General features: G+C 49.1%; 6 protein-coding genes across 6 annotated transcripts; 3 read left to right on the top strand and 3 right to left on the bottom strand.

Moving 5' to 3' along the window:
* Positions 1–3682: 3682 nt before the first annotated feature.
* Positions 3683–4958, top strand: BO83DRAFT_398726 (putative AT DNA binding protein; the record flags this gene model as incomplete). The annotated part of the gene is made up of 3 exons (XM_025533278.1): positions 3683–3724; positions 3820–3934; positions 4084–4958. 3 exons carry the CDS (start codon positions 3683–3685, stop codon positions 4956–4958), a joined length of 1032 nt encoding a protein of 343 aa, XP_025388094.1.
* Positions 4959–6038: 1080 nt separating this feature from the next.
* BO83DRAFT_378370 (putative calcium/calmodulin dependent protein kinase) lies at positions 6039–9511 on the bottom strand. The gene is made up of 6 exons (XM_025531234.1): positions 9055–9511; positions 8849–8918; positions 8587–8736; positions 7727–8518; positions 7531–7668; positions 6039–7461 (listed from the first exon to the last, which is right to left on the bottom strand). The coding sequence occupies exons 1-6, from the start codon at positions 9138–9140 to the stop codon at positions 6274–6276; spliced, it is 2424 nt and encodes an 807-aa protein (XP_025388093.1). The 5' UTR covers positions 9141–9511; the 3' UTR covers positions 6039–6273.
* A 521-nt stretch (positions 9512–10032) lies between these two features.
* Positions 10033–10800, top strand: BO83DRAFT_388666 (TRAPP subunit BET5; the record flags this gene model as incomplete). The annotated part of the gene is made up of 4 exons (XM_025532764.1): positions 10033–10355; positions 10431–10576; positions 10645–10733; positions 10783–10800. The coding sequence occupies 4 exons, from the start codon at positions 10033–10035 to the stop codon at positions 10798–10800; spliced, it is 576 nt and encodes a 191-aa protein (XP_025388092.1).
* A 582-nt stretch (positions 10801–11382) lies between these two features.
* Positions 11383–11842, bottom strand: BO83DRAFT_398723 (uncharacterized protein; the record flags this gene model as incomplete). Its single annotated transcript, XM_025533277.1, has 2 exons — positions 11383–11549; positions 11641–11842. The coding sequence occupies 2 exons, from the start codon at positions 11840–11842 to the stop codon at positions 11383–11385; spliced, it is 369 nt and encodes a 122-aa protein (XP_025388091.1).
* A 5666-nt stretch (positions 11843–17508) lies between these two features.
* On the bottom strand, positions 17509–18078 carry BO83DRAFT_378365 (uncharacterized protein). The gene has a single exon (XM_025531233.1). It carries the CDS (start codon positions 17734–17736, stop codon positions 17524–17526), a length of 213 nt encoding a protein of 70 aa, XP_025388090.1. The 5' UTR covers positions 17737–18078; the 3' UTR covers positions 17509–17523.
* A 2984-nt stretch (positions 18079–21062) lies between these two features.
* BO83DRAFT_417116 (serine/threonine protein kinase SAT4) lies at positions 21063–22691 on the top strand (the record flags this gene model as incomplete). Its single annotated transcript, XM_025534733.1, has 1 exon — positions 21063–22691. One exon carries the CDS (start codon positions 21063–21065, stop codon positions 22689–22691), a length of 1629 nt encoding a protein of 542 aa, XP_025388089.1.
* Between the last annotated feature and the right edge of the window lie 919 nt (positions 22692–23610).

Below are 23610 nucleotides of genomic sequence, written 5' to 3'. Positions count from 1 at the left end.
GAAAAAAAAAAAAAAAAAACAAGTATTAAAAGAAAATAGAAAAATAAAAATAAAAAACATCATGATTTTACGCACCGCAGGTTTTCCAAGCCCTCGCCAGCGTTTACCGCAGTCTGGAATTCCCTTTAGTTACAAGCGCTACGGGTACCTGAGGTGTGGGTCTGCCACAATGTTCCCGCCTGCCAGGAAGTCACCGGTACCTCCGCGGCGGGTACCGAAGTGCTGGCTTTTTACCAAACCAAACAGCGGCCAAGTAGGGTAAGCTTACCTGGTTGCCGGAAGGTTCTACCCTTCCTACTGGTAGTTTTTAGTACTATAGTAGTATGGTACGGTCAGCGGTTAATTGGTTACAGACTGCGCCACAGGCCCCTCTGCCATTCCCCAAAGGCAAGTCCTCCTCGTCTCGGGACTCCCTTTGTTTCGATCTTCCCCTTTTCCCGCGATGTGCTTCGTTCTCTTGGTCGATTTCACACCCCGAAACCCCCGCTCATCTCCATTACGGTCCGTTGATCAATGGATACGGTGGTCTTCATCCCTGGCCATAAACGACCGTGATTCGGACTCGTCGGGGAAGGTCGAAGAGAGCCGGTGGGAAACCCATCGGCCTCAGTGACAACCTGTCCATGCAGGACTATAGTGGACTACTGTCTGACGGTTGATTCATGTTGGCGGGGCTTTGCTACTCCTGCATGGTTCTCGTGCATGGGCCATTGTCTGTCTCGATCCGATGTTACGATGCACAGGTGCAGACAGACCACTTTGCTTTCTCGCATTGCTACTAATTATACTTACTCTGACTTATTGGCCACCTTCCGACAATCGACCCGTCAAATGAAAATCAGCGGCAACATTGCCTAGATCGTCACCACGATGACCTGACGATGTACTGTGTAGTACTAGACCGTCTAGCGAGTTCACAAGCGCGGTGGTATGAGCCCAGCCTGCCTTGTGGGGGAAGGCTTTTGTCGGCTGGTCGGTCTGCTTCATCTCTTCCCGATGGATTTATTTTTCTTGTCCCTGAGCGGCCGCCGTGCCGACCAATTTGGTAGGACAAAAAAATAATGGTGAAAAATAAATCGAAACGGCGATCTGTGGAATCGGAATCATAAAGAAGGAAAAATAAATTCAGGGAAGAGAAGAACGACCGCAAAAACTCGCTTCTGCGCAACAATCCATACTAATGCCGGCAGCTACGTCTTGTTCCCTGACTCTCATTTTTTTATGAGTCGGTCTTCTCTTTTTTCATATGCTACTGAGCTTCCGAAGAGAATTCTCATCCAGATGGTCAACATGATCTCTGGACCATACACTCAATCTGCTCCGATGCCAGACAGGATGAGCAATACTGTGAGTGGACTGGAAGTATCCAGTCAGACGGCTTAGTGACTGGGCTGGCCGTTCCGGAACATCCTTGCAGCCTTCGTTCAATCGCCTTCTGCACTAACGGGATCCATCCTCTCTACCCAGCCTCCAGGATTTTGCTCTCGTCCGCGCCTATTGCGGAGCCCAACACCCCCACTCTGCGGTTATCAACCACCTCCGCTGCTATCATTTTTCTGCCAGTCATCGCCGGATGCATTCCCGCTATCGTGAATAGGGCCAATGCATGCTTCTGCATTTTCCTGTAACTGTATGCATTACAGTACACGGACTGACACACAAGAGACAAGTTGCTGTCGGGATGGATCGACCGCACTACCTACTTCCGGGCCCCAACCCCGAACCTCATCCCCTTAGGAGAAGAGTACCTTCATTTCTGAGCAACCTGTCGATTCCAGGCCATTGACCCAACATCTTGGGGCGCCCGTACCCACTCATCATCAATCGCCTGTCGCCCATCATGTACCGTCAGAACGCGCTGCGTCCCGTGAGAGGGTCTTTTTTTTTGCCCCAGAGGAACGCCTCTTGACCCAGAGGCGGCAAGTCTTGCCTTCCTGGATATGCCTAGACGATCCTCTTCGATTTTCTTCCTTATATTTATTATTATTATTATATTATTTCTCCCCCCCCCCCCCAATTTTATGTTATTTCTTTACTTCTCATCTCATTTGCTATCGTCCACTCAACTTATCCACCCCTTTTCTAGTGCACAGGACTTTAACTTTGTCTGATTTCGTAGCCAGAGCGCGTACAGCAGTAGCCGCAGGCTGTTGTTGCATTGCTTCTTCACGCCGAGTCGGTTTTGGTCTTGTGGCCCCCCTGCTCTTGTTACCCGTCCGGGTTTACATCGTTTTCCCAGCTTTCATGCATCTTTAGCCTTTCGCTGCTTTTTGGCACCCCTCCTGGTCTTATTCGAACTGGCTCGGAGATTCCAGAGCTAACGCGCCCCTCCCAGTTGAGCGTGCGGCTGGCTTCCCTCCCCTCTTTCCCCTTCCCCTCTACTACAAATGCCACCGACACTTGATGGCATTTTTGAAACCATCGCTCTTGAAACACTATCCTTTTCTCGGTAGCTTCCGGTCTAGTCCCTCTCTGGCAGGTTGGGGTCCGCTGTCCTTGATTCGGGTCACTTAAGTTCTGACCCATTGTGGCTCTCTTCTCGTCTTCGACTCTCCAAAAGTTGCAGGTCGCAAGGTAGAGGAGGAACTAAAGAATAGGAGTCCCTGCAGCCTTCCTCTTGCCAACCGGCCGCATGTCTGGCATCTGCACCAGTGCTCTCCTGCGCAGCCCCGACTTAAAAAGTCCGTTTGGCTAGAAAACGTTTTTGAGAGGGTACGGTGTTACCTCACTACTGGTCGAGCGTCTCTCTTCCCCCCTTTTCCTCTTCTTACATTCGTTTTCACCCTCGAGGTGGTACCAGTATGCACCGTTGAAACTGTTCTTTCCAGAAATCCATTCGATCTCCAGCGACGACGGCAGCCAACTGCCCTGACGTTTCTCTCTTAGGGCCACGATCCACTTTGGTTCCATCGTTTATTTTTATCTCCGTTCCCTTTATTTTTTCTTTTGATTTTAAATCTTTTTCTTTTTTTTATTCCCCTTGTTTTCTTCTTCTTTCCTCCTTTTGGAACCTTTCCAAGCCTTTGTTCCACGCAGTGGCCTGAAATCGCAGAGGCAACTGTTATCCATTCGGAGGTGTTCCTACTGGGTTGTTTTGTTTCTATAGCCTCTCCTTACGCCGTCTTCTTGCTTTTACCCTTGCGATCTCTCATGTGTTCCACTACCTCAGTGAACGATTATTTGACTTTCAATGTCTGCTATTCAACCCATGTGCAACGGCTCATCTTCCTTTCATTCGTTTGCTGACCATTGTTTTGATCCTCTTCCTCTTTCTTGACATTTATTCGCTGCTCTCCTAGCTTGCTTTTGCATCTCTATTTAAGAACCCACGTGTTGATACACTCACTGGTGTAGACGCATCGTTCCGTTTGGGAGGCTCCGTGGCAATTCTGTTCTTCCCTTTTTTTTTTTTTTTTTTTTTTTTTTTTTTTTTTTTTTTTTTTTTTTCCTTCTTTCTTGTTATCGTTTCTTCGGTCCCTCGTCGATTCGTGCTTGGTGCGTGTCGACCTGGTTGGCGTTGTGCTTTGCTCTTGACTGTTCTACATCCGTAGTCGCGTGACGCGTCACTCTTTATATCTTGCTTCCAGTCTAGATTCTGGGATCGGTTTTACATTCGGTTCGTGTGTTTGGTCATTTATCAAGCAGGTAAACCGCCTCCTTATACTTCCATGGTCTGCTGGCTATGTCGAATCAACCAGAGAGGCCATGGACTGAGGAGGAGAAGGTAGGGCCTCCAATCCTCGCCCCTCTTCCTATAACAAGTCCCTCTGTCATCGCAATTACCGGTGCTTTTGCTGACGGAGGTATGTCTGGCTCTAGTACACTCTGCTTACGGAGATTCTGAAGAAGGCCCGAGTGCCTTCGAGCCATCTTGTCAGAATGATCAGGGATTTCAACATTACCCCAAGCTGGGCGGATATACCCCTTCCTCCAGGTACAGATCTGCCAGCACCTTCCGCTTGTCCTCTGCCCCGGGCAGCTTGAGTTAATGCGACTCACTTCCTGTTCGCATTGACTGCGTACGAGGACAGCCTTTCATGCTCTGGATGGTTGACTTAGCATTGCTGATCCGATTCTGTCCAGGTCGCTCCCTCAATTCCTGTCAAATAGCGTTCTGTAACATGCTACAACATGTTCAACTATCCGTCACTCACAGCCTCGGCTCGATTCCCCCGCAACCCCATGAACCCTCAGTACCAGCAACCGTTCCTCTAGAAAGCAGTAGCGTCTTGCGCAAGAGGCCCCTAATTCCTTCTGACAGGGCAATTCGTGCCCCGCGTGCGATACAACCACGCCCTGCGACGAGCACCGCTTCTTACAGTAGCGAAAGTGGAGCTTCGGCCCTCTTGTCCCCAAGTTCGGAGAGCGTCACTGCCAGAGGAGAGCCTCCACGGAAGCGTGGACGGCCTAGTAAGGCTGAATCGGAACGGCGCAAGGCAGCTGCTGAGGCTCGTGGAGAAACATATCCACCTCCACGGCGGTCTGGATCTCACAAGCTGAAAGTTTCGTCTACGCCCACTAGTCCCTCCGGAGTCGCACCAGGGTTGCCGTCATTTTCGCCCCAGGCCAGCAGCAGTCGCCCGCCGGAATTACCACGACATGAAATGCACTACGTTCCTCCGCCGGGGAGGCCAATTTCGTTGATGGGACCGAGTAGCGACGAGCGGCCAAGGGATATGCCGAATCAAGACATAGGCTCTTCGATGCGAGAGCTACCGCGTCCGGATTTGAGACAGACTTTGCCATCACCCGGAACCCTACATTTAGGTCATAGAGATACACCACTCATACGACGGGAACCGGGGGTGCCTTTTGAGCCTCTCCCACCGGACAGACATCCTTTCTCACAAAGCAACCGGAGGAGTCTCATACATCCTACTAGCAGATATCCAGATGAACCGCCCACACCAGCCTCCGATCTACCCATATCCAAACAACCAGAGAATAGGCCGGAATGACATGAAGAGTAAGCACACAGCGTCTCCGATTTCCCGGTTCATCATGGCATGACGGACAAATTACAACATTGAATATGAACGATAGTTAGCATTGGTTCGGAATCCCTCACCAGGAAAAAGCAGATCGGAATGTAAAGAAGCAAGGCAATGAGCGCCACATCCTTCATACGTTATTTTCTTCTTTTTCCCATCTCACATTATTGCGCATCGGGGTCCCGCTCTTCGGCGGGGCGGCTTGATGGACAATTTGATTGCTCATGCTTGGCGGATCAATATCCCTATGACCGAGTTGAAGCGTCCGACAGACATGTCCAATCTTACTTTCTCTGGGCTGGCTTAACTTGCGCGTATCTGGCTAAAGCTGTGCAAAAGTCGGTCAACCTCGTCACCAAAAGCCTGATTGGTCCACTTTCCTTGATCAATTTCCTGCGTTCTTTTTTTCTCCTTATGCGTACATGCACCTTAATGATGCACTGAGTTGATGATCTTCCATGCATATTGAATTCTGCACACATCATCGGGCTTTCGGAGCACTATTCCAAAGTCTCCATTCATACGAACTTCATGAATATGACGTGACATATTGACTTTCCTTGTTTTGGGCATAATCTTCCTTGTCCTACATCATGTGCTCTCTCTCTTCCTCTCCCTCCGTCTCTCTTATTGTCATTCTTCTCTTCTTCCGCTTGTGGCTTCTTCTCCACTGGCCAACTTTTCTTCCTCTTCCTCTGCCTTGACCCTCTCCGCTGTCTCTGAGCGTGTGGTTCTTCTATGGTCAGGACATAATATATTGTATAATTACTAATTCTTTTAGTGATCAGATCTTGACAAGGTTATATGTACAGCTTTTCAGTTCTCTCTTCAAGAGGTCATCGTGCCATATTGAAGAAAGACGAACAGAGGATCAAAAGAAGTTGAAGAGGAGCAAGCACTATTCAAGCACAGCTCCAAATGCGTAGACGTCAGATGTAATATCTCTAGCTCTAGCACGGCTTCACTGTAATGTTTGGGCATCGTAATATGTATTGGGTCGCCGTCGAGCCTGTGGCTGGCTGGTGATTGTTCGTTGCATGATTATTATTCATACCGAGTGTTTTAAGGATTTTGCATTACACTGCTGCATCTAAGCTTGTCAGAAATACTATTATCTGACATAAGTACAGTAGGGGATGAATGTGTCGCCAGGTATTTCTCTTCCTTCTGGCTGCTGCATGCAACGGTAATAATGATTCCCTTTCTATTATACTAGACATGACTCCGTAGTTGCCCGCTGTCGACCTATACCCAGAGCAGTCCTCTCCCATCATTCTCTCGATCACGGGTCCTGACTACTCCTGACCCGATCAAGCAAGGACCTTAATCTGGTTGTCGAGGAGATATCTGATGGATTAGATGTCTCAGGGGCACTAGTTGTGGTGGTACCAGCCGCCGCAGACAACGATGCGACTGGCTCCGGAATGCCACCCGAGGCAGATGGCGCAGATGGGCGAAGTGCGGCCGGTTTTTGATTCTCTGCAGCCTGCTGTGCTTTTTGTTCTTGTTGTCGCTGTTGTTGCTCCAATTGAAGTCTGATGGCGCTTACTGCAGAGCTCAGGCTTAGGCCTGTGTTCTTTCGGCCTGATGCTATAGGTGAATCGGGGCTATGTTGTCCCACGAGTTTCTTCACATCGTCTCGTCCTTCCACGCGGCGGGTGAGGTACATCTTGGGAATGGTGCCTTGCCGGGGGAGGGTGCGGGTCCGGATGCGTTCAATTTCTTGTCGATAGGCGGTCTCGTAGATGTCGAAATCAGCGGCACCGGGAGACTCGCTTACAATTGGATGGGATACGTCGACGTCCATCTCGTCGGGTTCGGCAGATATCATGGTGTCAGGTTCTTCGGAGATGGGATCGGTGTCAGTATCCATGTTGGGTTCGTTGGACGAGCCGGTGTATGTTGATGGTCCAATGTATAGGAACGGGAATTCCTCCTCCAGAGGATCGCGTGCATGGCCACGGGTTCCTTCAACGCTGCGCTTTGTGGTGACCGAGCTAGCCCGGGATAGCGGGACGAAAGGAGACGGGGACTGAGGGTTGGAGTTGGATTGGAAATCGTCAATCGACCCTCCGGCGATATTGTGACTGCGAATAGACCCGGAATCTTTCCGTTCAGGCTCCATTCTGGAAGCATTTCTGCCGTTGTTGCCTGGCGCAGGTCCGGGTTTACTGTGATGGCTGAGAGACTCGCTGCTGTCGGTAAGCTGGTTGGGAATTAGATCGTCGCGACGCTGATGGAAGCCTTGCAACACGTTATCACGTTCCCACGGTCGCCTATTATACATGTTCAGACTCTGGCTCTTGTTGAGTATGGGCATATTGCCGCTGGCTGTGAAGCTCTCCTCTGGCTCCATCTCCATTGGAGGCTCAACAAAGTGCGTCTCGTATTCTTGACCAAGGATGCTCTGCATGGGCGGGTCTGCCTTTGCCGGATCTATCAGTCGTTTGAAGTGCGTAACCGCCTTGATCTATTGGAATTGTTAGCTTGAAACTTACCAGTCACGACAGTAGTATCTTCAATGAGGTTATCAACTTACCACGGCCATGACGTGACCAATAGTTTTCGTAATGGCGGAGTTCATCTCTTCTTCTGTGGGCAGACCGACGATCTCAGCGGTGTTCTCGCTCTCTGGTAGAAGAGGATCAAGTCCATTCTTCGTCACCCAAGGGTGTTCCTGTATGCAGTCTATGAGTAAGATAATGGCGTACAGGCAGCGTTTTTGCTTCACCTACCCGCAACTCCTCCATCGTGATCCGCTTAGCCGGGTCTTTCTCCAGGATTCGGAACATCAAGTCCTTGAAGTTCTCGTCGGTCTCTCCCTCGCATACAACAGGGTCGTTCTTGATGGCTTCGTAAAGCTCAAAGATACTTTGCTTCTCGAACGGGAGCCTGCCATATCGAAGGCAGTACAGTGTGACCCCCATAGACCATATGTCCGTAGCCTTGCCCGAGACATCACCGTGTCTCACGACGCACAGTTCCGGCGGAAGAAAGGCAGGAGAGCCTGCTGACTTTGCGGTAAACATGTTTGAATCCTTCTCGAACATCTCCGACACTCCAAAGTCAACGACTTTCAAGACATCGTCACTCGTCAATAGACAATTGTCCGGTTTGATATCGCGATGTACAATACCCTGCGCATGTAGGTATTCGATTCCTAAAATCAGATCGCGGAACCAACAGCGGCATTGGTCGTCATCATAAGGATCTGCTCGTTCCTCGAGCCCGACCTTCATGATCACTCCTTTCTTACACATCTCCATGACCATGTATAGTGAGTCCTCTGTAGGATCATCGAGGACTTCTATGAGAGATACAAGGTTGTTGTGATTCAGCTTTTTCATGATGGCAATTTCTTCCTTGATCAAGTAGAGGGCGTTTTCCTTGTGCTCATCCCCACCCGGCGGGCGGCGATGCAGTGGGGAGTTGAATCCATCTGAGGGACGCTTAGGGCCTCGGGGCCTGCGCAGAAGATGCGACTGGGCACGTTTTCGTAGACGAGCCTTGGAGAATTCCTTTACAGCCTGAACGGTGCATTCTCGGTCAGCTTCTTCAGGAGATACCCGAGATGATGTTGCGCAGGGGCAAGTACATATTCGTTTCCAAACTGGTCAGTGGCAAGATGCACTGCTCCGAATGATCCTCTGCCGATCTCTTGCTTGATCACATATTGATTGATCCGGTGCTCAGCAGTGCCATCATCCTGGCTGGTATAATACTCTGATCGAGCATTCAGCGTTTCCTGGTAACAACGATTAGCGAGAGAGCTATACAATCAAGAGGCAGGCGTTGTAATAAGCGGTAATCAAAAGCAGCACATATGAGAGCGTATTATCAGGGCAAAGAATACATACCTTGACTGGACGCCTGACTATTGGGTTCCGGCGATGATGTCTCTGGGGACTTTCGTAGGAAGGGGTGGAACTAATTTCCGAGGTCGATGTGAATCAGTATCCCCATGTAGGAGCATCCGGGAAGAATGAGTGCACGGTTGAAGAAAGCCAGAGACAGGCCTGAGGGCAGATTCGGAAGATGAGACGAGCAAAGCAGTGCAACTCACACACAGCGAAATGGCGGCAGAGGTGGCCGCTCGGTGGTGATCGGGCTGGCATCCTGCTGGGGGAGCTCGGCGTCCCCTGAGGCCATTGGAAGATGTCGACGACAGAACCACCGCGGCAAGGATTTAGGGTCCCGAGTGTTTTCACACAAAGATCGGAACTTGGCAGACTTGGGTCGGCCGTGACGAGAAGAGAAAAAATGACGGTTACCTGTGATGAAGTGTGGGGAAAGATCGGGGTTTACGAGGCAATGGAGATAAGCAGCCGTTGCGCCGAAGTCAAGATTTATGGCAAGAGGGACCGACTGAAGAAGGATTCAGTGCTGTGGAACAGGGACTCCGGGAAGAAGAGGAGGAGTTAGAAAAGGGTTACTTCTCCTCAAGGTTGCGGTGTGAGATCAAAAGACAGGATCGAAGAGAGGGAGAGAGCTGAAAGAGATCGACGGGGGGGGGGATTGAGAGGGGAAATCGTGGTGGTTGAAGAAGTGGTGGATGCCCAGGGCACCAGATTTATGTAAGGCTGATACTAAGCATTACGAGGCGTTAATCCAGAATTTCCCCGAAGAAATGATGATAGGCACGATTTATTGAACATCAAAGCATCACTTGACGATCTGCTCGATATATCCTCAGCCTACAACTCATCAACCACAAACGGAATCCTCAAATGGGGGAGTTCAGCATATAATTGGATTGTTTTATTTATTTTGTTTTTTTTTTTATTGCATTGGATCGAGAATCCGTGGATCTGAGCGACTCACCGCCCACGAGTAAGATCCCCGAGTCTAATTCAACTGATCAGCTTAACCTTCTCCCCTTCTTCCCCCTCCCGTCAGACCCGCTCTCGATCTCCTTTTCTGGGGCTCATCATCTTGAATCTCTATCGTCCGGAAGACACGTTTCAAGCCACCTCTGTGACGCTCCAAATATAGACTGTTCGTCTCTAATCCGTTACCTTCGCTACTTTCCCCTGTCGGCATCATGGTTGTTTACTCCTTCTATATCTTCGATCGTCATGGTACCTCCCTCGCATCCATCCACCCATCCCCAGCCATTCCAATTGACGTTGCTAACCCGGTCTCTCCCATCCTAGCTGAATGCATCTATAATCGGCGCTGGCTCCCACGCCCAACCTCCATGACTGGCAGCAAGTCCTCACGACCGACTTCCGAAACATCTACTCCGGGTCTCCCCGCAACATTAGGCCAAACTGCGCGCGCCACGGACGACGATGCCAAGCTCATCTTCGGTACTGTTTTCTCCCTGCGCAACATGGTTCGTAAGCTAGGAGGCGAGGACGACAAGTAAGGACACTATACTACAGCGACGAGGCACCTCGACTGCGAGGACAGTCATTAACAACTCGGCCACGTTGATAGTTTTGTTACCTACCGCACGAGCCAATACAAGCTCCACTACTACGAAACTCCGACCAACATCAAGTTCGTCATGCTGACGGACCTCAAGAGTCCAAACATGCGTGTTGCGTTGCAGCAAATCTACATCAATCTCTACGTCGAATACGGTACGCTCTGGCTTAGCTTACGACGATGACTCCCTCTACAGCTGTACGCTGACCACCTCTACTTCTAGTGGTCAAGAACCCGTTATCTCCCGCCGAGCATCCAGGTGGTATTGGTGTGAACAATGAGCTCTTTGAAGAGTCTCTGGAGCAGTTCGTGGTATGTGCTTTCAACGTTGTCTAGTTGGATGTCATCTAACCGATAACAGACTCGGGTTCTATCATGAAACCGACTTGAAAATCCATTAACACCCTATTCGCTCATGGATCTGAGTCGAAGCGAGCCCCAAGCTTTAATTGTCGAGCTTCCACAAACAAGCATCCATGCGATAGCGGGATCAGCCCCTCCTGCATCCCAATGACCTCAAGAGAGCCGTCGTGCAGTAACGGTCCGGTGCGGCGGAGGCCTTCACCGGGGTCCCTTACTGTCGACACATGCCACAGGTCCGTTACTCGAGCCACAAGTGTCATAGCTACATAAGCACATTGCTCGCAGACCTGATTTCAACCCGACACCGGTCCGCGTCCGGCCCTGACAGCGACCAAGCGAGAAACGGGCACAAATTCTTGATCAGGTCAGTATGAGACAGACGAATTTATGACTTGACGTCTTATCATTATGTATAATTTCCAAAAATGGAACATTGAGAGCATACATGATTGAGAGCATACATGTCCTCCCAGAGATAATTTACATATATCACATAATTACCCATATTATCAACCATAATCACAAAAACAAACCACAACATAACTCAATACACCCTTCCCATCATCCACACTCATCGACATATGGAAAATGTGATCAATCAAGCATACCGAGTACTCGAAGTCCCCACATTGCCATACAACACCTCATCCGGCAACTCATCCTCATCAGGTCCCTCATTATACTGGTTCTGAGTCTGCGGCTTCGCGCCCCTCGTCCTTCCCTGAATCACATTACTCTGATCAATCGCCTCGTCTTCATCTTGAGCTGTACAACAAAGCAGTTATCGTTAGCACCTATTCCTCTTACACTAAACGCATAATCATCTGTTCCATCATGGAAGAAAGGAAGAACATACCAAGCTGCTGATCCGTATTCGAATAAGGCGGCTGCATCGGATCCTCATAGACATCATCGTCCCGAGTCACGGGGACCTGATTCTTCAGATTCGATCGCGTCTCATGTGCGTACGAGTTATCCCGGAAGGTGCCAGATACCGGGGACGGGTCGTTCTCGGCCTCGTAGAGGTCTTCGGCTTGACGTTCGTATTGGTTGGACATCTTGGTTGTTGCTGCGTAGTAGCTTTGTTTCAGTTTGGGATGGTTTGATTTGATAATATATTGGGTTGTTGGTTGGAGATAGGGTTTGAGATAGGTAAAGCTATGCAACAGTGATTAATGGGGGGGTATTTATAGTTGGTTCTATGTGGTGATGGAGGGTTGATGCAAGATTGATGTCAGGTTGATGGGGATGAAAGATTGGGTTTGGGGTTTAGGTTTGGGGAAGATGTCATTTGTTTCAATGTTGCTATTCTTTGCTTTGATGTCAAGACTTTGCTTGGGTGCAAAGTGAGTATCTATTGAGTGCTGTTGCTGCTGTACTACTACAACAGACAGTAGGTCATTGTGAGAGGGATGAGGTGATTGATTGTGGGGATAATGATGGTGATGGTGTCACGATATGCTTTCAATCGTCATCTTTGGATAACAGTTACACTGTAGTTAGATGTATGGAGCCAATTGTCTAAGGCAGCCATGCTGTGTTCAGTCAGTCCCTGTTGCTACTGCTGCGCAGTTAGTTTGCATACACATGGTAGGGCTGGTTTGGCTGCAACGGGCGACCCAGACATAGTGACCCCCAAATAGCAAATCAGCATCAAAGCCAACAGCTCCCACGACAGGGAAATCACAAAGCTCTAGAAGCTACATGTTGGTTCGATATCATCTCAACCACAGATGAGCTCAAAACGGCGGGCATGACATCGCCCTGACTCACGGTGAAGTAATTCGCCACGGCCTGGCCAGACCTTTTGCTCACTCACTCACTCACTCACCGCCGCCGCCGCCCTCCTTCTTCCATCAGGTCCTATCGGTGTGGTGTTCCTGGCTCTTTGCTGATGAGCGATTTGAAAGACACCAATGGCGGCATGCCCGGAGGAGACGTGACGGGATATGGTGTTGTTGTTCGCTGCCTTCCCTTCTCCCGTTGATGGCCGCTAACTATATGTGCCTTACCTAATCCATTCCATCGCACCAAGAGTACACACACACCACAAGGATCTCCATTATGACCCTATTTTTAATTCCAAGAATGCTATTTGGCATGGATCATCTGACTGTTTCCTTCCTTCCTTTCGCGCGAGGGTAACCAGAGAGGGAGAGAGAGAAGCAGGCTGTGTTCAACGGGTCGGCTTAAGCCGTGCGCCAGAACACGAGTTGTGCTTGTGCCAAGTAAGCTCAGCTCTCGCAGCGAGTGAGTGACTCACGGGGCGATCAACTTAAAAAAAAAAAAAAAAAAAAAAAACAAAAATATTGTTGAAGATACGGTCAGAGGAACTCGGGCCGTTTCTGGTCTGCACAGCACGGGCAGCTTGGCTGTTTTCCTTTTTTTCACTTTCGCAGGATGAGAGAGAGAAAGCCAAGTCTATACCCGGTCTTGGTGGGTGGGCTTTGTTGTTTTTCGTCACGGATTTGCTGGACAAACTTGAATCGGAGCGCAAGCAATATGTCGAGTCAGTCAGGGAGTCGGAAAGAAACGCATACATATGAAGGCGATGGTCCGAGATGTTAGAACTGCTCAGTTCTTTTCAGTCTCAAGTGTCTCTTCTCCGTATGATCAAGATTTATGTCTCCGATCACAATCAGCTGATACTTCGACATGAAAATGTGCCGTGTTGCCGGGCATATGTGCGAGTTGTCCTTTTGAGTGTCATACTAACTTAGTAGTAGTTAACTAGTCAATTAGTTGGTTAAGATTAGGCAAGTTAGTAGACAGTTTAGTTGGGCATATACATCGATCCCGACGAAGCAGCAGCAGCAACAGCAGTTGTCCGATCGTCGGGCGAAGGAAGGGCAGGCAATTCCGGGAGTTGCTGCAGTCAGTCCCACACCGTCCTTCATGTAGAGTTTCAACTCCACAGCCATTGCAGTATCTTGTAAATCAGTAGATATAGGGAGAAATGGAAGCAGCAGCAGCAGCTTAATCTGACTCGGGTAAGGAACACGCGGATGCGACGAAAAGCTTGAACCGGCTTACCCGTCCAGTCATTCGCTTCTCTTCGGCTAGTTTACGTGGAGAGGGATCCTAGAATGAGGAGGACCAGCAAACTAAACAGTTATCCTCCCCACTGCTACCGGAATCCGGGCGAATGAACCCGCATCCCAAGCCACCACTGACTCCATTCTTGTCGCTGTTGGATTATGAACGTTGGGTTGGACGGGGTGCGCGGAGTCCGTGTGCCTGTGAAGTCATATCCCGCAATGGAATATCCAACCAGGGGGAAGATGGAGGAAGGAGGGGAAGATCATCTTTGAAGATACGAAAGCAAGAAGCAAGCAAGCAAGCAAGCATTGTAGTTAGGTAGAGATAACAGTTGAAGTTGTGAGTAGCTGTAGCTCAGGTTTCTGCTGCTGCTTTATGCTGCATTTCTCTGTGAATTAGAACCAATTGTATGGATCGCAAGGACCTCTCTCAGTGTCTCTACTAGGTACCCTAGCTACAGGGTGACTGACGGGTGGTTGATCACCATGCGGTGGCTGTCTCGATTCCCGCATATTGGAGGGGGAAGGAGGGGAGGAAATACGGAGCAAAGCATCCATGACGATGAAATTAAGGATGTTCGGGGATCCATTTCGTTTTCATCATACCACATGGCAAGTTACTCTCTCCCGCCACAGAATGGTTCAGCCTGCAATTGATCGCTGGTCCTGGATTGGATACTCACCATACTTGACAGGGAAGAGGAAAGAAAAGAAGGGTAGCGAACAGCACCCGTATTTGGCATTACGAGGACCCCGGCGTCATTGTTGACTGGCATTATCATCCCCGTCATCGGGATCCATGTTCATGTTCATCACTCGGGTGGCGGTCGCCTGTCTAGCAGTTTCGATCATCCCATCAGTGCGCGCAGGGGAAATGACAAGGGCTGAAAAGCATGGATGGATTAATCCCTTGTTGTTTCCGTGGGATGAAATGGAAATGAAATGGAATGAAATGAAATGAAATGATGGGGTTGTCTGATCGGAATACTAGCGGTCAACCAAGAGCTGTCTCTCTTTTCTCCCTCTTTTACTAGATAGATACCTAGTAGTTAGATGCCTACTAAATTCCGTAGATACCTAGGTTTTACTACCTGACAGGCTTAGGCTTTTAGCTTTAGCTTTGGCAGTGTTTCTTTTCTTTTCTTTTCCCGTAGTAATAACAAATACCATGCCATATTGTCATCAATTTGGCCGACGGTGGTGCCTAAGTCAACCCAGACAGACTCTATTTCCCCTGCTTCTAACTAAGTCCGTTTCTACCCTAGTACGGAGTACTCCGGACTTATTCTCCATCTTTGTATCCATAACCAGGCTGGGGTTCGGCCGGGTCTTTTTCGGCAGGAGGAGAAGAAAAGGAAAAAGATGAGGAGGAGGAGGAAGTAAGAAACAGCACTAGTTTGCACGCGTACCTCATCCGTATCCATGGAACAAACATCCACATCCACTCGTGGGTATTTCTTAGCCGGAAACCGTATCGGAAAGCGGTTGTTCCTCGTTTCCGAACGTTCCATCATCTTTTTTCCTCGTGGAATTTTCCCCTCCCCAACTATGATTGCCAGTTCAACTTTCTTCAGTTAGTACTAGTACTACTCCTAAGTAGTACTACACAAGTAGTAGTCTTTGATTATGCTTTCTCGTTTCTCACTTACTTTTCTGTTTTCTTGCCTCTGATCAGTAAACTGATTGACCAAATGATGATTATAACCATTTATAGCAAGTAAGCTGGCTGGCGATACGATGCCGATCTGTTCATTCACCTTTTTGCTTTTTGGTCGCGCCCGCAGATGTATGTAGCCGAAGCCAGGGTTGATCCCACCAAATCATCCATGGATTTTATCAGCGATCCGGTCCAAATCACAATCAACTACTGCATCTTCTACCGTACGGAAGATGTGGCCTCACTTCCGTAGATTGCTGATATACCATCGTCCCATCGAGATTGGACTGCAAAGCTATACGTATTAGTTTGTAATTACCCAAAAACAATAGAAAATAGAATAAAATAAAAAAGCAAGCTGTAGCTCTTGCAGCTCCTTAGGTCTAGCTCATGGAAGATCCAGAGCTCAGCTCTCTCTATCCCTCTTTCCCTCTCTCTCCTTTCCCTCTTTCTCTTACTGATGAGAAACTGGATAGTATCTCTGTCTCACACACGCACCAAGCTGGATCGGTACACCGTCACATTCCCCCACTGGCGGGGACATCTATTAAAATGGAGCCCTTGCCCGGGTTTCAGTAGAAAAATTAGGGTACGTACTATCTATACACCGGATTGCAAAACCGGGGAGGAAGGGGAAATATCTAGACTAACCGTGAATGAATCAGTGATTAAATTCCAATACTTAGCTTTCCACCATGACTCGGCCAGGTTTAGTGTCCTTGGACTAGTAATGTAGACAAGACATGAGAGTCCTCGGAACCGACCCACTCGGTGTGGTGCATCCCATCCCACTTGGAGCTGCATCGCGGACTGGACAATCATGCTAATTTCGACGGGACCGTTTTTCTCCCTTTCTTCTCTCGTTGGATCGCTCTTCCTATCATTGGCTGGGAAAAATCCCTCGTGCTAATTGAATCTGAACGCGATCCGTCCACCGTGTGTGTTCCCGTCGATACATCATGCAGTAGTGGAGAGGAGAAGGGGGAAAATGAAAAATGGAAAAAAGAAAAAAGCATGGGGCTTCCACCGCACCTTCAATTTATTCCTCTTCCTCTCCCTCTCCATATCCACTGGATAATATCCTGCCACCCGGAACACGGATACTGGTGGTAGATGGTGGATCCGATAGGTGGTCGATACTGCGTGTTCTGTAGGGAGTGAGGAGGAGTGTAAACTGTGTGTAACTAGCAGTAACTGGTATGGTGTCGAGTTAGCTCCTGCAGGCCATTTCACTCCCCTTCTTCTGCCCCCGAAACTATTAGTTAGTCTAGCCTCGTCGCGTGGGAACTTCAAAGCTCCAAATCTCCCTGTGTGTGGATGTTCGCGTTCGTACTACCCTGGGTGGAACAATCCTGGCAAGCGACAATAGCCCCATTGCGAGGCATTTGTTTGCCCAACAAGATGAGACGCTATCTTAGCTCTCGGTAAGTCACTACTAAGTACTGACAAGTCGGTTCGATGGAGCAAGCAGCTTGCTAGGTACGCTCATGGAGCATGCTCGTTATCAGCGGATCTCCGCAAATCAACATCCGGGCTATGCGTTTGACATGGGCCAGGGTGGCTGTCAATCCATTAACCCTCCCTACCTTCCTTTGCCCACTGCACTAATACCCAGTCAGCTACGCAGTAGTAGTACTCCGTAACCTCCTCTAAATCGTAGTTAGGTCCGCCAACCTAATACCTTTACGACCGAGGTCCGGTGCAGCTGTTCATGGGAAACCCACGTCATTGCAACCTTTTAGCGCACTGGTGGATATTGCCTTTCGTTCAGTCGCGACAAGCCGGAAGACATCGCTAGCCCGTCCGCATAATAGCAGAAGTGTTTGTTGCAATAATACACACCCGAGTGGTCGCCAGGTAATAGTAGCGCTGCAGATGATTACCCTGCTTTCTGAGATACCAATGATGGACATGCTCGGCAGAGCAATGACCGCCAGATGGCTTGAGAGTTACTTGACTTGCACCCTATAGTTGCTTGTTTAAAGCGCTTGGGGGTACGAGAGGCGGCGACCGACTCAGCCTGGCCTGCTGCTGCTCCTCCTTCTCAATCAACTCCGGAAACAATATGAGGTTTGATAACTTTCGATATCCGTTCGCCCTTGAAGTTTGGACCCTGCTGACCTTGCCCCCGCCCCACGGGACAATTCGAGTCTCTGACACCCAAATGGAGGTATGTGCATCGAGGAAAGTTGCCTCCATCGCAGACTAAGGAAAAGGCTCCGGAGGTCAAGAGGTTAGGAAAGAAACGGAGAGTCATTTCTTCATCTGACCACAGGCTTCAGGACACATCCAAGTAAGGAGCCTTCAAAGACAGATGCTACCTTTCTGCGGGTCAAGTATAGAGCCCGTTGGCTAGAAGCAGCGCCATTACCAGCAGGTGGTCCAGATAATAAAAAGTAGTATGTAAGTATGAATGAAGGATCATGTAGCACCTTCCATTATTGGCGCGGGGAGCTGTTTCGATAACATCATACATATCTAGTATGATAGTAGTAGTGGTAGCATATGCTGAATACTAGCATCGGTGCCACCGAGAGGGCATCCAGCCCACCTACCCAACTAAGTAATAGCAGTGGCTGTATTTCCCGTCTGGTTTAGTGGCACTTGAACTACTACTAGCGACCCTCAGCCCCTCAAAGATTGTCATAAAATACTCTGCAGGATCGCATGAATTAAAGCAGACACTACATGGCCAGCTGTAGGCAGACAGGATATATGCTTGGCATAAGTGTGCGCGCGCACCAGAAATGGGGTCATAGATGGAGAAGGAGGCCACCGTGAAATGCAACCAACGACTGGTGGATGCTTCCCCCCCTTTAAAGGGGGTCAAGAGGGTTCAAATTGGCCGCTAAGCACAGTATTCGCTCTGGTGCAGTCCACTTAATTGATTTACTTCACCTGTGTGTGTTGTTTTGGATGGATGATTTACTTTTCTTGGGGGAAATGTTACCCCTCATGCGGGTAGCATGACCCTTGAGTAACTTACAAAGTAAGTGATGGGCTCTGACTTAAAACTAGTTAACTATCACTCCATCACTAATCAGAGTCATACTTGAAGATGATGGTGGCTCCGCCCTGCCACGCTGGTGAGGAGCCGCCACACGAAGCTCCGGCCAAGGTTCTGGTTTTACTACTAACTACTTTGTAATAGGTATTATTCGGAACTGTAATAGTATTGATAATACGCCAGGCATCCAACTCCTACCTACTACCTACTGACTAACTTACAATACTATATTGTACTATACTCGATACTAGTCGAACATCCGACCACTCGTGCTTCGAGCCAGTGAGCCACCCAAGCCATCGGTCCCCTCCCCCCATCCATGATGTGCGGGGACCGAGGGTTGGATTGAGGCTGTGCGGCATCTGCAGTGTTGTGATCCGAAGATTAAGGTCGTTCCGGAGTCAGTGACTAATCGCATCCTCGATACGGACAACGGCGATGACACAAACGTCATGATTTTGAGGAGGGGGGGAAGGGAAAAGAGAATGTGCGAGACCAAGCGAGACCAAGCGCTGAGACTGGTCGGGAGGCGGACGTCATCCGACTGATTTTCGTGTAGCAGAATGAGGGGAAAGTCAAGCTGGTTTAGAAGAAAAGAGAAAGGGAGAGTGTCAATCTGCAATCCCATCGGCTCTGGGACCCATTCATGTCGAAAAGGCAAAGTTGACAGTCGGTTACTTTCTTAACTAACATTGAGTGGTTGCGCGTAAATGACGACGGGACAACGAAGCAGTCGACTGGACATCGGCATCGCTAGCAAAAAAGCAACACGGAGGAAGTGCTTAGTAGCTGATGAATGTGAACGCGGAAGCAGCCCCAGTAACGGAGTATTAGCTCCAAGGATCTTCCGAATTAATCTTACATCTTACAGCGGATGGAGACTTGGTCTTGCAGGACAGGAGAGCCCTGTCTTTTTTAGAAAGCAGGTAAGTTGTCAGTCACTTAACTAGTACTGCTGGAGCAGAGACGCCCGCGCCACTGTTGTATTGTGACGGCTTTACGGTTTAAGCACTACGTAGAATACTACTTGCTGCCCACATAACCAGGTACCCTAGTCACAGCTATTCTTCCACGCACAAATTTACTAGTTATCAGGATGTTATTTCAGAGGAACAAGTGTTGGTTTAAAGAAATGCTTCATATGAAGTCATCAATCAATGAAGCCGATCAAATACAAACAACTTGAATCGCAACCAAATACCTACATAGTACATCGGAGACCAAAGTAGAATATTGTTGAGTGGAAACAAGTGTGGCTGCAACTGTATGATACCATACCGTTACAGTAACAGGAAGCCAACGCAGACCTGCGAACGGGAGGCGGTAGCGAGAGCCTTCACCTTGATTTCATTATTATTGGTATTACTCGATGCTGACCCAAGCACGGGATTCCACTGGGGGAAGCACAAAAGGAGAGAAAGACGGCCAACTGATTAGATCAAAGACTCGAGGGAGGAGAGAGAGACACACACAGAGAGAGGGGGCTATCCTTTCTTCCACATGCGGTAACAACGGGAAAGTCCCTCATCTTTTGTAACCTCAATCAGAGGCTTGTATCCATTCGAGGTCAACGCAGGTTCCCACAATTTGAAGATTATTAATAATATGATCTTAATTATAAAAAAAAAAAGTAGAATAATTAAATCATTCCATCCATCGAATGGGGGAAATAATTAAAAAAGACCTGTGGTTCCTTTAGGTAGTTGGAAGGAGAAAGAAGAGGGGACTGACTACTAACTAAGCAAGCCCACCCCCCCATAAGGTGCTCCTCAGCTAACTATTGCTTGGTTACTTCGACCACTGCCTCCATCATCCAGAGTCTCATACTTCAGGTTAGGTTACCTGCCCGGCACCAACCTGCGACGCCCGCGGCGTACTACGGTACCAGTTAGGGTATTTCAACCTGGGCACCCCCGGTGGACTAGGCTGAGCCCTCTTCCCTCACTCTTCACTATTTTCTTACGAGAGCCTTTCCCCCGGGGTAATTTTCATCACCACAACAGCTGTTTTCCCTCCTAACTTTAGTGGAATTCGCAAGGCAACGAGCCAAGTCTTCTTTAAGGACCCTAGTCTTGTCTGTACCGTTCCATCTGGGCATTCCCGTGCCTTGTTGCGCCGTGCTTCAATTTTTTTTTCTTTAAACTGAATTTTTCTTTTTTTATTATTATTGTTTCTTTTTCTGATTTTTTATTTTTCCGCTGGTTCATTTTCCCTTTTCAATTTTGCCCACCCTTTGACTAAACAAAACGGAGGGGAAGGGAAAAGAAAAGGAAGAAAAAAAAAAAGTTTTATTGTAATTTCCACAACCCAAAGTCACTTTCGTCACTCTAGAAGAACACAACCACGTCGCCTCAGGCCACCACCACGACCGACTGGGGCCACCGCAACTTTTTTCTCTCTTCCTCTCCCCCCGTTCCTCCCAACTTTCTTCTTCATCTCTCAATTTCTTTTCCATAGCCATTGTCGTTGGCCTTTGCAGCTTCGTGCTGTAGGCTTTTAATTTTCTCCCACCTTGTCACGGGGGGCATTCTTGTGCCTCTTTACCTCCGTGTACTTTTCATTTTTCACTACCGCACATGACTCCACAATCTGCTTCACCAGTACCTTCCGCAGTCTCCTCCACCACAGCGTCACAGATCTCCTATGATTCCCGAGATGGAGAGCCCCAGGTAACACGTGCTTTAGCGGGCATGAATCTGTCCGCCGCGAACGGGGACGTCCTCCCCGTTCCTCCCACCCCCGCAAAGATCGCTAGACCTACCATGGCCAATCGCATCTCTCGCATGTTCTCCAATACTGGGAAGTCGACTCCGAAAGAGCAGGAATCGCATCGCGACTTCTCAGACAGCAGTACAGAAAGCATTAAAGCTCCCTCGAACGCCAGCATCAAACAATCCAAGCCCACCTCTAAGCCCTCCTCCAAGCCTAACTCCAAGCCATCCTCCAGAGCCCCCTCGCGACAGGCGTCTACGAAAGAGGAGGCCGAGAAGAAGCCAAAGTCCAGCAATGGCAAAGATAATAAAGAAGCTGCCCCCGTTCACAAACGATTCGAGTTGCCCGGAGATGGCACTCATAACCATCACCTCCGCAGCGCAAGACGACAGGAGAAGCTGACGGATCTACTACGTGACATGCTGGGCGGTGGCAGGAAGAAGGATGATCACGTGGACGAGCAACAGCTATCACTTATGTCTACATGGATCGACCAGTTTAAAAACGAACGGGATAAGCTAGCCGCCGACAAGAAGGGCGGCCCCAACGCCACCGCTTCGCTGGTTGACAAATACGGAAAATGCCAGGAAATCGTTGGCCGTGGCGCCTTCGGTATTGTTCGGATTTCCCACAAGGTGGACCCGAGAGACTCGAAAGTTGAACAGCTGTATGCCGTGAAAGAGTTCCGTCGTCGGCCACAGGAGACGACGAAGAAGTATCAGAAGCGATTAACTTCGGAATTTTGCATTTCCTCTTCCCTTCGCCACCCCAACGTCATTCACACCCTTGATCTTCTACAGGATGCCAAAGGTGACTACTGTGAGGTGATGGAGTACTGCGCTGGAGGCGATCTCTATACCCTCGTGTTGGCGGCCGGAAAACTGGAAGTGGCCGAGGCGGATTGCTTTTTCAAGCAGCTTATGCGTGGCGTGGAATACATGCACGAAATGGGTGTTGCCCACCGTGACCTGAAGCCTGAGAACCTGTTATTGACCACCCACGGAGCTCTCAAAATTACAGATTTCGGAAATGGTGAATGCTTCCGCATGGCATGGGAAAAGGAAGCTCACATGACTGCGGGCCTCTGTGGTTCAGCCCCTTACATCGCCCCGGAGGAATACGTCGAGAAGGAATTCGACCCTCGGGCGGTGGACGTATGGGCGACGGGTGTTATTTACATGGCCATGAGGACTGGACGCCATCTCTGGCGTGTGGCCCGCAAGGATGAGGATGAATTTTACCAACGCTATCTGGAGGGTCGTAAGCATGAGGATGGTTACGCTCCCATTGAAACTCTGCATCGGGTAAGTGTTGAGCGAACCCCTCGCTTCAAGTTGACACTGGCTCACAATGTCTCCCAGGCGCGTTGCCGAAACGTGATCTACTCGATTCTGGACCCCAATCCTTCCCGCCGTATCAACGCCTCGCAAGTCTTGAAATCCGAGTGGGTTCGCGAGATCAAGCTGTGCAAGGCTGGCGAGGAAGGATACTGATACATGGTCTCGACGGATTGATCGGACGTTGTTCCGGACTGTGTATTCCTGATGGTGGTCTGCCTGTTTCTGTTTGTCTGCCTCTGGCGACTGCTTAAAACCATTAACCCGGGTGGTTTATGTGTTTCTCCCGGTCCTTTTGGGAGGGTTGTTTATTTTATTTATTCCCGGTCCTTCTGAGCTGTTCTATAGAAGGAGGCACCTTGATTTTACACTACTATACCGGCGCATGTTTTCTGTCTTTCTTCTTTTTCATCTGCCTACTAGCTTATGGGCTTAGTTTGGTCGTCATGTTTTCATGCCAATGCAACGAAGAGTCATGACCTATGAGCCGCCTTTTCATTCCTCCCACATATCTTTTTTGTTCGCCATGGTTTCTCTCCTACGTTCGATACCTTTTCTTTCGCATTTCATGCATCTCAGGCATTCTTTGATTGGTCTCATTCCCTATATGCGTTTTTTATGGGCCATGTCAGTGGCTGAATGACAAACACCGACAGGGGAATTTCCCTTTCTGCCCGGTTTATGTTGATCATGCTGGCCGGCTTCCACCTTTTCGGGTCTGGGCGCGCATATATTCATCCTCATGGGACGGTGTTGGAGCATTATGGGTTTTGTGAGATGTAGCATCGGGAGGTTGTATTAGTATGGGCGGTGTGATTTATCTTGGGATACCCATTTGCAGAACATATTCCAGTATAACTATGAGCATCCGCATCATATCTACGAATCAAACCTGCGCATTATTTGAGTTTGAAGCATCATTTTTGGGGAGACGTTTTGGGATGAGCCGGCGGCGGTCAGGTGAGTTGGCCTGACGCCGCAGGAGCAGGAAGTATTGCTCGATGGTTCCTTCCTAACCTCATCGTATATGATATTACCCACCCATCAGCCTTTCTATCCCCCTACATCTCCCTAT

Source organism: Aspergillus eucalypticola (assembly GCF_003184535.1).
Source record: "Aspergillus eucalypticola CBS 122712 chromosome Unknown BO83scaffold_12, whole genome shotgun sequence".
In the NCBI taxonomy this organism is placed as follows: domain Eukaryota; kingdom Fungi; phylum Ascomycota; class Eurotiomycetes; order Eurotiales; family Aspergillaceae; genus Aspergillus; species Aspergillus eucalypticola.
This window is presented reverse-complemented; position numbering and strand designations above follow the sequence as displayed.